Genomic DNA, 13,138 nt, shown 5'->3' on the forward strand with positions numbered 1-13,138 from the left:
TATATATGACATAAGATATTGATGTTCATATTTATTGTAGTATTGTTATCATTTAATCTGTATAATTATTAGTGTTATAAGTAGCTGCTGTATCTACAGCTGTGGTGTTCTCCATATGGCATCGTCATACTGTAAAATATACTTTTGCCTAACAGATCTAACGCTTGTTATCGTCTGTCTCAGGAGTTCTCAAAGGAAGTCGAAGGCAAGTCCAGCCTGAAAAGCTCAGTGGTAACCGAGGGCAACCAGCTGCTACGACTGAAGAAAGTGGACACTGTGGTGCTGCGGTCTGACCTGGCGCGCATTGACACACAGTGGGCTGAGTTGCTCACACGCATCCCAGTGGTCCAGGAGAAGCTGCATCAGGTATGGTCACATGAAGCAGAGTGAACAGGCGCCAAGGCAAATAGGATTACTGCTCTCTGCTGCTTCGTCTGTAGAGAAGTTTTCAGTCAAGGTTTGACTTTAGACACTTTGATGTTTAATGTGCACAACCGATGGATTTTATTTCTCCTCAGATCCAAATGGAGAAGTTGGCAACCCGTCATGCCATTTCTGAGCTGTTCAACTGGATATCTTTGATGGAGAATATCACTGAGGAAGATGAAGAAAACCTAAAGAGTGCTGTGGGGTCAAATGTGATTCAAGACTACTTGCAAAAATATAAGGTAGCTGACATATCATGCAGATTCTTTTAGATCTGGTGTCTTAGATTTTCTCCATAATCTCACATCTGATCAAATTAGACTACTGTGTGTATTTCTGAAGAAGGGTTATAATGAAGTGTCATCAGTGTCTCCCTCTGATCATGAATTAATTGTTGTCTCCTCACTTCAGGGCTTCAGAGTAGATTTAAGCTGCAAACAGCTGACTGTGGACTTTGTCAACCAGTCCGTGCCACAGTTGAGTGGTCAGGATATGGAGAGCAAACGCAGTGATAAGACAGACTTTGCCGAGCGCCTGGGAGCCATGAACCGCCGCTGGCAGATCCTACAAGGTCGCATCAATGAGAGGGTGAGGTCACAGGCAATGATACTGTCCGTTAAATAACAGCCATTGCCATTTATTAGTGTAAAATCGCATGTAATAATATAATTGCAGATCCAGTTCCTGGAGAGCCTTCTGGAGATGTGGCTTGAGTATGAGAGCAGCATTCAGGCCCTTAAGTCCTGGATGGCAACTCAAGAAGAAAGACTTAAGAGGAAACACCGGATTGAGGATCTGACATCTGTGCAGAACGCTCTCAAAGACTGCCAGGTCAGCTTTTTTTTTTTTTTACTGCGTTAACACTGATGAATTGAAACCATATTTAAATTCTTAATCATTTGATAACTTTCAGGAAATGGAAGAGTTGGTGAAGGAAAAAGAAAAAGAACTAGAGAGGGTGGAGGAGCAGGGTTGTGCCCTTGTCCAAAACAAGACTGATGAGGCCTGTGCTATCGTCATGGAAACACTCCAGTGTGTCAATCACACCTGGGCTAACCTGGACCACTTGGTAAGCTCCACCTGTTCTTCACCCTGTTTTTAATGTGATACTTTGGTTACACTCATCTTATGTGGCTGTAATTTGCTCTTCCCTGGTTTGTTTTACCTTTGACAGATTGGACAATTGAAGATCAGCCTGAAGTCCGTGCTGGATCAGTGGAGTCTGTACAAGCGCGCTTCAGAAGAGATCAATGGCTACTTGATGGAGGGAAGATATTCAGTGTCTCGTTTTCGCCTCCTCACTGGCTCCCTGGAGGCTGTTCAGCTGCAGGTGCAGAGTCTGCAGGTATGTCCATGTCACCTGGTTGTAGTCATTTTTCTGAAGCATTGATTTTTGTCAATGCTGAACTCATGTATTGTTTGTTATCTGTACAGGATTTGCAAGAGGAACTTGAGAAACAGGAGAGCAGCCTCAGAAAGTTTGGTGCTGTGACCCACCAACTGCTGAAGGAGTGTCACCCGTCAGTGTCCGACTCCCTGAACAATGCCCTCAAGGATGTAAATGCAAGGTGACCTTGCTGAACTTTTAAAGCATGCTTTAAAGAAACATAGTTGTCTTAGATGCTGAAAAAGAGATCAACATCTAGTAAATTATTACACAGTAGCATATGAAATCAAGCTCTGAAACTCAACTTACATTTAAGTCCAGTGAGAAGAAGAAGAAGAAGTGTGTCTTTAGCAGTGATTTGTTTCTATAGTCTGTTGGGGTCTGATAGGAACAGCTAACCTGCAAACTGCAAAGTCACATTTACATAATATCCTAATAGTCGTTTCTGTTCTCAGATGGACTGGCTTACTCGAGGAGATTGCAGAGCGCCTGAGAAGCAGCAAAGCACTGCTTCAGCTCTGGCAGCGCTACAAGGAGCTTTATCTGCAGAGCTGCAGCAGCATCCAGCTGCAGGAAGAAAAAGCCGAACAGCTCCTCAAAACCACCTGCAGCAAGGACAACGCTGACGAGGTAGTGTCCACCTGGATCCAAGAGTGCAGTGTGAGTGAGAGCACAGCCAATCCCGCTTAATCTGACCTGACCTACTATTTTAGTTCTGTTTCTGTCAATGGTTTTATTATGTTTATAAAAAATTTGTTTCATTTATTTTTGTTTTAAGGGGTTGCTCCGGTCCCAAGCCTCTGTGCAGGCCTCCCTGCAAGTTCTCCAAGAACTGGGCGATCAGCTGAAACAGCAGGTGGACACATCGGCAGCATCTAACATCCAGTCTGATCACCTGTCTCTCACCCAGCGGCTCACCGCTGTAGAACAAGCTCTAACCAGACAGCTCACCACCCTGCAGGTAAAATAAAAACAATAATGGTTATGATCTTTTTTTGTAGGCCACAGTTGACCTGCCAGAATTGTGAATTTAGAAGGTGTTATTGATGTTTCGATTTAATTACAGACTGGAGTTCAAGATTATGAAACCTTTAATGATCAGCTGGACTCATTGAGCACTTGGATAGTTGAAGCCGAGGAAGCTCTGAAGGTGCAAGATCCCAACGGTACCACTGACCTGACAGTCATCCAGGACTGCATGGATGAGCTCAAGGTATTTTAGCGTTTGTCTTTTTCTCAGTTTAATCAACTAATACACTTTATTGACCGTCTTGGAATGGATACGTTTAACATCACCCTCATTTCCTCCTACAGAGGCTCATGTTGAAATTCAGCAGTATGGCCCCTGAACTAGAGCGACTAAATGAGCTTGGTTACCGCCTCCCTCTCAACGATTCAGAGATCAAACGCATGCAGAATCTGAACAGGAGCTGGTCAACAGCTTCAGCTCAGACCACAGAGAGATTCAGGTATGACATGTAAAAGATACTTTATTTCTTCCTCTGTTGAACAAAAGTTTTTGTATAATGTGACAGGCATTTAAAAAAAAAAAAAAAACTTTATTTGCTCTCCTGCAGCAAACTTCAGTCCTTCCTGCTGCAGCAGCAGACTTTCCTGGAGAAGTGTGAAACATGGATGGAGTTCTTGGTCCAAACTGAGGAGAATCTAGCCGTGGAAATATCTGGGAACTATCAGAGTTTGATAGAGCAGCAAAAAACTCATGAGGTTTGAGCCAATTGTAAAGGGAATGACCCCGAAACAGCTGGACTTTATTGCTTGTTTTATTGATTAGTAAATGATTTGTGTCTTCCAGTTATTCCAAGCAGAGATGTTCAGTCGCCAGCAGATCCTCCATTCTATCATCAGTGATGGACAGCGAATGTTAGAGCAGGGTCAGGTCGATGACAGGTAAAAACCATTCAGAAAAAATCCAGATTAAAATAAAATGAAATGAAATGAAATAAAATAAAATAAAATGAAATAAAACAAAAATAATTAAGCATTAATTTTTCAATTGCCTCTTCTAGAGATGAGTTCAACCTAAAGTTGACTCTGCTGAGTAACCAGTGGCAGGGCGTAGTGCGGCGAGCTCAGCAGAGGCGTGGCATCATCGATGGCCTGATCCGTCAGTGGCAGCGCTACAGAGAAATGGTGGAGAAGCTACGCAAATGGCTGGTGGAGGTCTCTTACCCTGAGGAGGCCCTCCGGACTGGGAACACAGTGCCTTTGCAACAAGCCCGCTCCATGCTGGACACCGTCCAGGTACATCATATCGAAGCATTTTAAATAATGTACATCTAACTGGTATAGGATGGAACTAATTTAGACCCCGTTTACCGCCGGTATGAACGTTTGTCCATAATTGAGTACAGGTCAGATTTGACCATAGAAACAACATTTGGAATCACACTCCTTATATATCCTCATAGCAGAAAATCTTTTATCAGCGACTTGATATTATGAGATATTTCTTGAAAAGCACAAGACACTGATGGTATCACTTGTTGAGAGTAGGAACCTCATGATCAGACGTGATCATTTCATCGACTGTGCTCTGTGGTGCAGATGAAAGAAAAGGTGCTGCAGCGTCAGCAGGGCAGTTACATCCTGACTGTGGAGGCCGGCAGACAACTGCTCCTGTCGGCTGATAGCCGAGCAGAGATGTCACTGCAGGCGGAGCTCACCGACATCCAAGAGCGCTGGAAACGTGCCAGCGACTGTCTGGACGAACAAAAGAAAGAGCTCAGCACTCTGTTAAAGGTGCACAACCCGCCTCTATTTACTATACATATATACACATAGTTTTGACACTTGTTCAAACAATTTCTTGTTTCATATTTGTGTATGTATTGTGTCATACACAGGATTGGGAGAGGTGTGAGAGAGGTATTGCTGGATCTCTGGAAAAACTTCGAGCCTTTAAACGGCAGCTTTCTCAGCCTTATCCTCATCACCATGAGGATCTACAAGCTGAGCAGATGCGCTGCAAGGTGACAGCCTTAAGGCATTTTTAAGTCCTTTCATTAAGTAGACTTTTAATGAAAAGCAAACTTAACATGCCTTAAAACGCTTTGACAACCTTGACCTTCAAAGTAAAAGATGATCGGTTGTTAAAAGGTGAAATCTGAAAGATTTACAAGTAATTTCTTCAATAACAGGACCTGGAGAATACATTTGACGGATGGACAGGTGATCTGGCTCACCTGACTGTGCTGAGAGAGTCGTTGTCTTGTTACATCAGTGCAGAGGACCTGTCAGTCCTGCAGGAGCGGATTGAGCTGCTGCACCGTCAGTGGGACGAAATTTCCCACCAGGTACCATGCATTACTGAGCATTTATGCATGGGTGTACAGTGTTTGTGCTGCTTACAGCTACTGGTGACTTCATTTTGATTATAATTATGTTCAGATACACAGAGGGAATTTGCAGTCCCTCGAGATACCAGATGGTGGTACTAGTGTCAAACTAACTATTCTTTTTAATGGCGTCGGTATCATTGTCAATACAGTTGTAAGACCAAATACAGGACTGAAAAATGGCAATAAAACATATAAATTATATATAAATCAATGCTCTCGTGTAGATTTGAAAATCCTAACAGGACAAAAAACATGTCGAAACAAATGGGTTTCATGTCCAATTGTTTCTCTACGGACACAAAAGAGATCAAACTTAAAATAAAAACGACTTTACCTTAGTAACAGACAACTTTGTTTTGGTCTCAAAACCAATGTCACAGTTGCATCCTGTGTGCAGTAGATGAAACAGGCAGACAGGAAACACACACTCTGCTCTGCATGATGCAAATGAATCAGTCACAGTGCAATCGTCTGTGCATGCAGTGCTTTCGCTGTATATTTTTTTTGTAATATTTACATGCATTGGTTTTAATGGACCTTGCACCGGGATGTATGTACTTCGCTCTTAATGCATTGTTGTGCCTCTGCAGCTGTCCCTGCGCAGGCAGCAGGTGAGTGAGAAGCTGAACGAGTGGACCGTGTTCAACGAGAGGTACAAAGATCTCTGCGAGTGGCTCACCAACATGGAGGGAAAGGTCTCCCAAAACGGTGACATCAGCATTGAAGAAATGATTGAGAAGCTTCGAAAGGTAAACTGCAATATTTGGATTGGAAATTATATCCAATAAAAACTACCTAGAAATTCATGCATCTAATATATTCAATGCTTTTAATCACAGCAAAAACATGTTTTGTTGTATTCCTCTAATACTCCGTATTGCACTTGGATATCATTTTACATTGTACTTATTCTTATTTCAAAACTGTTTGCTCTGGAAAAAGTCATCCAGATATTTCAGAGTGTCTTTTTTTTTTTTCATCACTTTGTGTCTTAGGACTACCAGGAGGAGATCTCTGCGGCTGAGGAGAACAAGCTGCGGCTGCATCAGCTGGGCGAGCGTCTGGCCAGGGCCAGTCACCAGAGCAAAGCTACTGAGATTGAACAGAAACTCAGCAAAGTTAGCGACCGATGGCAGCACCTCCTGGACCTCATTGGAGCCAGGTGAGGATACACACACACACACACACACACACACACACACACACACACACACACACACACACACATTGTCTTCCATTTATTTGGACAGCCAAAGTGTTATCCCTAACATTACCCATAACCAGTTAATGTCTAACCTTGACCTCACCGCAATTCAAGTCATAGCCCTAAACTTTTACCAGTTACTCAGAAATGAGGTTCTGCCTCATTAGGACCAGGTTTTGGTCTCCATGAGGACTTTTGGTCCTGAAAAGGTCAGTGTTTATGCTAGAAAAGGCTGTAAATAGGTAACAAATACAAGGTCTCTCACACACATGCACCTCCCGATTAGCTTGAATTGTACCAACACGTGCATGTGACTAAAAACAGTCACCGTTTTCATGCCTTTGAACTAACAGAATTTTGTAAATGACATTAACAGAGTAAAGAAGTTGAGAGAAACTCTGGTGGCCGTGCAGCAGCTGGATAAGAATATGAGCAGTCTGCGCTCCTGGCTGGCTCACATCGAGACTGAGCTGTGTAAGCCCATCGCCCATGACTCATGTGACTTTCAGGAGATTCAGAGGAAGCTTGATCTGCAGCAGGTAACCCAATTTACTTTATAGTGCTTAAAGTATCCACAATAGATTCAATTAGCCTTTATCTCCAACTAACCTCCAAGTAGCAATGTGCGGTTGTGAACTTATTTGTCTGTGGGGGTATTTATTGATATAAAGTCATTTTTAAATCTTGTGTTGTGTTATTGTTTCTCTTTGATTAGCACACAAACATAAATGTACTCTTTCCTCTCTTTCTTGACTGTCAGGAGCTGCAGCGCGACATAGAGAAACACAGTACGGGAGTGGCGTCTGTACTGAATCTGTGCGAGGTGCTTCTGCACGACTGTGACGCCTGCGCCACTGACGCAGAGTGCGACTCCATCCAGCAGGCGACTCGAAGCCTTGATCGCCGCTGGAGGAGCATCTGTGCCTTGTCTATGGAGAGGAGACTCAAGTGAGTGGATGATGTTGCTGTGATATCATTTTAGTTTTTCGATGTAAATGTTAGACCAAGAGAACCTTTCACAAACGTTTCTTTGTGGTAGGATTGAGGAGACGTGGCGTTTATGGCAGAAATTCCTTGATGACTTTGCACGATACGAGGAGTGGCTGGCCACTTCTGAAAAGACTGCTGCTCTGCCCAACTCTTCTGGTGTTCTGTACACTGTAGCCAAAGAGGAACTTAAGAAATTTGAGGTAAAGACATCACATCAAATCACATCACAAAGAGTGGTGATGATGCTGTTGGTTGTTTACCTTTATATGTATATAAAAAAACAACAACAATGTTTGCATAGGCCTTCCAGAGACAGGTCCATGAAAGCCTGACTCAGCTCGAGTTGATCAACAAGCAATATCGCCGCCTGGCCAGAGAAAACCGCACTGACACTTCCTGTCGTCTGAGGGAAATGGCCCAAGATGCCAATCAGCGATGGGACAACCTTCAGAAGAGGGTTGCATCCATCCTTCGTAGGCTTAAGGTACGGTCATTTGCAAAGTGCATTATGACATTATGGTTGATGTTTTATTGTTTCACATGTATTCGTCAACTTCCTTTTCCTGTATTTGTTTATCTAGATGTTCAATCAATGGCTAATGAAGCCACACAGAGTTCATTGTTGAGCCTAATAGATGATACACACACGATAGATAAATCTTTGCACACTATTTACTGTTAAATATTCTAACAGCAGCTTCTCTGTTTCAACGGTGTAGCACTTTATTAGTCAGAGAGAGGACTTTGAGACTGCCAGAGACGGCATCTTGGTGTGGCTGACAGAGATGGACCTGCAGCTGACCAACATCGAACACTTCTCTGAGTGTGACATTCAGGCCAAGATCAAACAACTCAGGGTAAGTTTGTCACAAGCTAAGTTTAACCCAGACAGTTTTTCTGACTGACATGGTTTGATAAGGTCTTCACACAGATTCCTTTACTGGTGCATGATTTTTTTATATCCCTCCCATGTCACAGTCGTTCCAACAGGAGATTGCCCTGACGACAGCCAAGATCGAGCAGATTTTCCATCACGGAGAAACACTGATAGAGAAAAGTGAGCCGCTGGATGCTGCTGTCATCGAGGAGGAGCTGGAAGAGCTGCAGCGCTACTGTCAGGAAGTGTTTGGTCGAGTGGAACGCTACTACAAGAAACTCATCCGTCTTCCTGTAAGTCCTGACAGCAGATTTTTATTCTTAAATTAAAGAGTTCACTATATTTTGTAGCTTGATTCTCAGCTTCAGAGTCATGAATTGTTTGGGGTTTTTTTTTAAGCTTGCAGACGACGATACTGAAGTGTCATTCTCGGATCGGGAGCTGGAGCTGGATGAGCCTGGTGATTTGTCCAGCTTGCCATGGGGCGAGCGTTTGGGCGATGGCTTCCTGTCACCTCTGCCCTCCTCCGGCCGCTCTGCCTCCCTGGCGGCTCAGCTCCGGAACGAGAGATCAGGCCGGGACACGCCAGCCAGTGTGGACTCCATTCCCCTGGAGTGGGATCATGACTATGACCTGAGCCGTGGGCTGGAGAGCGCCAGCAGGGTCCTGAGGGAGCAGCAGAGTGAGGAGGGAGACTTCATCCAACGGCCTGCCTCAGCCTTGTCAGGTTAGATTCCAAACACACACGCACGATATTCTGGATAAATTTTGTACATTGGTTACGTTGGTTCCATTAACAGTGGTTAATGGAAATGTGGTATTTAGTACAGTAACAATGTGGTGATAGTATAATAATATTATGGTATTAAGTTTTGAAATAAGGAAGTAATATCATAGTAATGCTATCGTATTTCTGTAGTTATAGCTAAGAGATTTCTTGGATATAACAATTAAACATTTCTGTGGGACATAAACTCATGAACTCATGACCTTAGATTATCATACTGCTGTCATGTAATGTAAATTGTTGCAATAGTTTTAAAATAGTTTTTGAGATATGAAAATCAGGCAATATTAAGATAGAGTTAGAAGAGAGAGATGTCTTTCACTGAATTTAAAACTTCTGTGTCATCTTACTAAGACAGTTGACAATGACCAAAATGAAATTTTCTTTTGACAAACTGAAATGTGTTGCTCAGTGAGATTAGAGACGGCTATTAGTCCACATGAAAAAAAGTATTGTGTATGACTTTAAATCTGGGGAATGGAAATGTGTCTAATTGATGTAATTTGTGTTAGTCCTTTGCTTAAATTATTACTTTGCAAGGATTTTGTAGAGACTTAAGACACAAGAAAATCTTTGCATTGGTTTCTGTAATTGATCATTTATCATATTAGCAATCTCCATTCCTCTGGTGGTGCATCAGACCGTGTATTGCCCAATGCTGAATGTGTGTACTCTATAATGTTTCTTCCAGATGTAGTGATCCCAGAGAGCCCTGAGGCCTATGTTAAACTAACTGAGCAAACACTGAGGTCCTCCACTGGTAGGCAACACCGGGCCCCGAATGCCACAAGTGTTTGGGCCAGAAATAACAGCCGCACTTTGAGTGATACCACACTCATAGACTAGCCTTGGACTTTGATTTGTCTTTATTTCCTCTCTTGTACACACTTTGGGCACACGCTGTAACCAATGGCCTCACTTTCTAACACACAGGGGATAGGATCAATTCCATTTTATTTGTTGTTTTTTTTCAATTTAGTGGTTCTTCTGTCACTAATTAAGCAGAAGTGAAATGGAATTCAGCCTAACCCTTATTTTCTAACTGGCTTTCTTAGTTTTGTTTGACTTGCAGTGTTCTGTGTAGCTAACCACTCTGGATTCTGTAATGTGCATTTTTGTTATGGACTTAAAAAAAGCATGTTTTTTTATCGTTACAAGTCTGAAGTTCTCATTAAATGGTACTGCAGATTTGTTTAAAGTTAAATTTCATATAGTCTCCGTTCACACAGAGGTATATTTCATGAAAAATGCTGTATTTAAAAATAAGGATGTGACTCCTGACGCAAACAGGACAGGAGAGCACAACACAATGATGAGTGAATTTTTGTGTTTGTTTTATTTTTGTATGTAGATTTTAAAGAAATGCAGCATGACAGAGAAGTGTACTGTTTCTCTGTCTGAACGGGGTCTTTCTTCTCCTCCCTTTGTTGTTAAGTACATTTCATGTGATTCTTATGAATTGAATCAAGTACAAAGATGACCAGTTGTTGCTGATGTTATTAACAGGAGAAGCTGCCTCGCTGGACATCAGCCGTTTCCACCTGCAGCAAAGCGACAGCAGCCGCAGCCGAACTCCCACAAGCACAGAGATGGATGCTTCGTACATGGGATACGTATGTGTCACACTTACAGATACATGAGGCACAATAACCCGTTGTGCATTCATTAAATTCTGATTTCATTGTCTATAAATCTTCATTTTTACTTTTGCTCTTAAAAGAAGTCATATTTCTTGGCTCATCTATTATACTTTCACTTTAAGAGCAGTGTTCACTTCTGATATTTATTAAATATTTGATTTATCACTTACACTGTGCACACTTACATATCTGGTCCGTAGACACGGCTGCTGGGTGAGTGTCGTGGCAGTATTGACACTGTGAAGAGAATGGGCATTGAGCTGAAGGAGGAGGACGACACAGTGTCTGGACTGGCAGATCCCAGTAGCTCAGAGTCCCAGACATCAGGTAATGTTCTACAATTCAACTCATTATCCTGCATAATAGCCAATGTCATTCTGTGTGTTTTTACCCACTCGTTTACTTTCCACATCACAGGAGTGATTGAACGCTGGGAGCTCCTGCAGGCTCAGAGCCTCAGCAAAGAGATGCGAACAAAGCAGAGCCAGCAGCAGTGGCAGCAGCTGAACTCTGACCTGAACAAGGTTTGGACTTGGCTGGGAGAGACGGAGGAAGAGCTGGAGCAGCAGCGGAGGCTGGACCTCAGCACGGACATCCAGACGATTGAGCTGCGAATCAAGAAGCTCAAGGTAAAATTGTTTTTCTTCAAACTTTTCTCTTTATAATGTTCTATATGTGTTTTACAGAACATTAATTGTGATGTGCAAATGTTTTTCTGCAGGAGCTGCAGAAGGCGTACGACAAGCGCAAGGCTATTGTGCTGTCGATCAACCTGTGCAGCACTGAGTTTGTGCAGGTGGACACCGAGGAGTCCAGAGAGCTACAGGCCAAACTGAAAGACATGAACAACCACTGGGACAAACTGGGCAGCTCATTGGAGGAGTGGAGGTCTTCATTACAGGAAGCTCTCATGCAATGTCAAGTAAGTGCTCATCATCATCGCCAGACAGTAGCCAACTTCAGTCACACTCACCTTTAATCCCAATCTACATCTTATCAAAAGGACTTCCATGAGATGAGCCATGGTCTGCTGCTCTGGTTGGAAAACATCGATAGAAGGAGGAATGAAGTGGTTCCTATTGACCCCATCCAGGACAGTGACACTCTCCATGAGCATCACAAAACTCTGACGGTACACAACTGCTAGATTATTGATTTCATTAGTATGTGCACTCAAAGAGTTTAGAGTGGAACAACAATTCATTAAAATTAAGTTAAACACCTAAGTTGAAAAGGTAAAAGACTAGTGTCTTGTGTTTGTTTGTGAATTCACGTTATAAATTCAAAATCCCCACAGCAAATCCGTCAGGAGCTGCTGGACTCCCAGCTGAAAGTGGCCTCGCTGCAGGACATGTCCCTCCAGTTGCTGGTCAACTCTCAGGGCAGCGACTGTCTGGAGGCCAAGGAGAAGGTTCATGTTATCGGGAACCGACTGAAACTGCTGCTAAAAGAAGTAACCAGAGACCTGAGAGAGCTGGCCAAGATCCTGGACATCACAAGCAGCCAACAGGTAGGTCTTAAACCTGCTCAGTGTTACATGTTTTTCAGCGATATAGTCCTGTACGTACAAATCAAATCCTTTGATTTAACCTTGTTTTACTGTTTATTATTTGAGTTTTTTTCTTTATCTTACATACCAGACTTGTCTGTCATGTGTCTGTATTTGTTTTATTTAACATTTTGCCATTTTTATTGTTCTATTTAAATTTCCACAATTTTTATGCAAACTCAGGGCATTGCTGTAAAATAACTCAGTGCTCAATCCATGTTGTCAAGATAAACAATGGTTATACATATAGACTTTATTGAGTTTTATTTATGTAATTTGCTTATAGCACTTTTTTTTAAAAACAGCACAACAATGAATATGGTACACAGTAGTTTAAATGTCACATCACATTTATGCTTTTTAAGTGGTTGTAGATTTTAATATATTAAAAAGAATAACATGAAAGTTCTTCTGTCAGAGGATCATACAGTATATTGTTGTTGTAATTCCAGACTGGGCCACCAGGCTTTTTTTTTTATCCACCTCTGTCTGTATCTCTCACTGTCTCCATGTTTCTACCTTTGTGTAAACATTTCCTCTGGTAGGATTTGTCTTCTTGGTCGTCTGCCGATGACTTGGACACGTCCGGTTCCCTCAGTCCTGTGTCAGGGAGGAGCACGCCAAGTCGACGGCGATCGGTAACGTTTACACCCAAGTGTACATTCATGAGAATCCTGGTGTCTGATAATGCCTTTGAGACATCGCATACACTGTAGTAACTTGTGCCCCAAAAGCCCCAGATTCACTCCTGTCATCCCAAGATCTGTCCTCACTCCTTTCCTACACTTCCACACTGGAAACCCTTTGAATCCTGAACGTTTCCCAGCCTTTTATTCTTTCTTCTGAATGTTGTCTTTACTCAGATACTGCTCCTCTCTTACTAATCCTCTCTTTCCAACTTTATTTCTTCCTTTCTCTT

At 42.5% G+C, this 13,138-nt stretch overlaps 1 protein-coding gene across 10 annotated transcripts in view; it reads left to right on the top strand.

Moving 5' to 3' along the window:
* The window catches only part of syne1b (spectrin repeat containing, nuclear envelope 1b), a 67,645-nt gene that overhangs the window by 51,165 nt on the left and 3,342 nt on the right, over positions 1 to 13,138 (top strand). For 8 of the 10 annotated variants that reach the window (XM_058615469.1, XM_058615479.1, XM_058615468.1 and 5 more), the window contains 34 exons: positions 184 to 366; positions 519 to 668; positions 838 to 1,014; positions 1,102 to 1,257; positions 1,340 to 1,495; positions 1,601 to 1,771; positions 1,861 to 1,994; positions 2,269 to 2,473; positions 2,592 to 2,774; positions 2,880 to 3,026; positions 3,128 to 3,282; positions 3,391 to 3,538; positions 3,627 to 3,721; positions 3,841 to 4,075; positions 4,379 to 4,573; positions 4,678 to 4,803; positions 4,972 to 5,127; positions 5,763 to 5,921; positions 6,168 to 6,334; positions 6,753 to 6,915; positions 7,137 to 7,324; positions 7,416 to 7,566; positions 7,668 to 7,850; positions 8,086 to 8,223; positions 8,345 to 8,536; positions 8,643 to 8,970; positions 9,722 to 9,790; positions 10,537 to 10,643; positions 10,871 to 10,997; positions 11,088 to 11,299; positions 11,392 to 11,592; positions 11,674 to 11,802; positions 11,968 to 12,180; positions 12,765 to 12,857. In XM_058615469.1, the coding sequence (XP_058471452.1) occupies positions 184 to 366; positions 519 to 668; positions 838 to 1,014; positions 1,102 to 1,257; positions 1,340 to 1,495; positions 1,601 to 1,771; positions 1,861 to 1,994; positions 2,269 to 2,473; positions 2,592 to 2,774; positions 2,880 to 3,026; positions 3,128 to 3,282; positions 3,391 to 3,538; positions 3,627 to 3,721; positions 3,841 to 4,075; positions 4,379 to 4,573; positions 4,678 to 4,803; positions 4,972 to 5,127; positions 5,763 to 5,921; positions 6,168 to 6,334; positions 6,753 to 6,915; positions 7,137 to 7,324; positions 7,416 to 7,566; positions 7,668 to 7,850; positions 8,086 to 8,223; positions 8,345 to 8,536; positions 8,643 to 8,970; positions 9,722 to 9,790; positions 10,537 to 10,643; positions 10,871 to 10,997; positions 11,088 to 11,299; positions 11,392 to 11,592; positions 11,674 to 11,802; positions 11,968 to 12,180; positions 12,765 to 12,857 (5,592 nt within the window). The remainder of the gene's footprint in view (positions 1 to 183; positions 367 to 518; positions 669 to 837; positions 1,015 to 1,101; positions 1,258 to 1,339; positions 1,496 to 1,600; positions 1,772 to 1,860; positions 1,995 to 2,268; positions 2,474 to 2,591; positions 2,775 to 2,879; positions 3,027 to 3,127; positions 3,283 to 3,390; positions 3,539 to 3,626; positions 3,722 to 3,840; positions 4,076 to 4,378; positions 4,574 to 4,677; positions 4,804 to 4,971; positions 5,128 to 5,762; positions 5,922 to 6,167; positions 6,335 to 6,752; positions 6,916 to 7,136; positions 7,325 to 7,415; positions 7,567 to 7,667; positions 7,851 to 8,085; positions 8,224 to 8,344; positions 8,537 to 8,642; positions 8,971 to 9,721; positions 9,791 to 10,536; positions 10,644 to 10,870; positions 10,998 to 11,087; positions 11,300 to 11,391; positions 11,593 to 11,673; positions 11,803 to 11,967; positions 12,181 to 12,764; positions 12,858 to 13,138) is intronic. The other 2 variants (XM_058615472.1, XM_058615474.1) reach the window with 2 other exon arrangements.

The sequence above is a fragment of the Solea solea genome, chromosome 18 (assembly GCF_958295425.1).
Source record: "Solea solea chromosome 18, fSolSol10.1, whole genome shotgun sequence".
Classification (NCBI taxonomy): Eukaryota; Metazoa; Chordata; class Actinopteri; order Pleuronectiformes; family Soleidae; genus Solea; species Solea solea.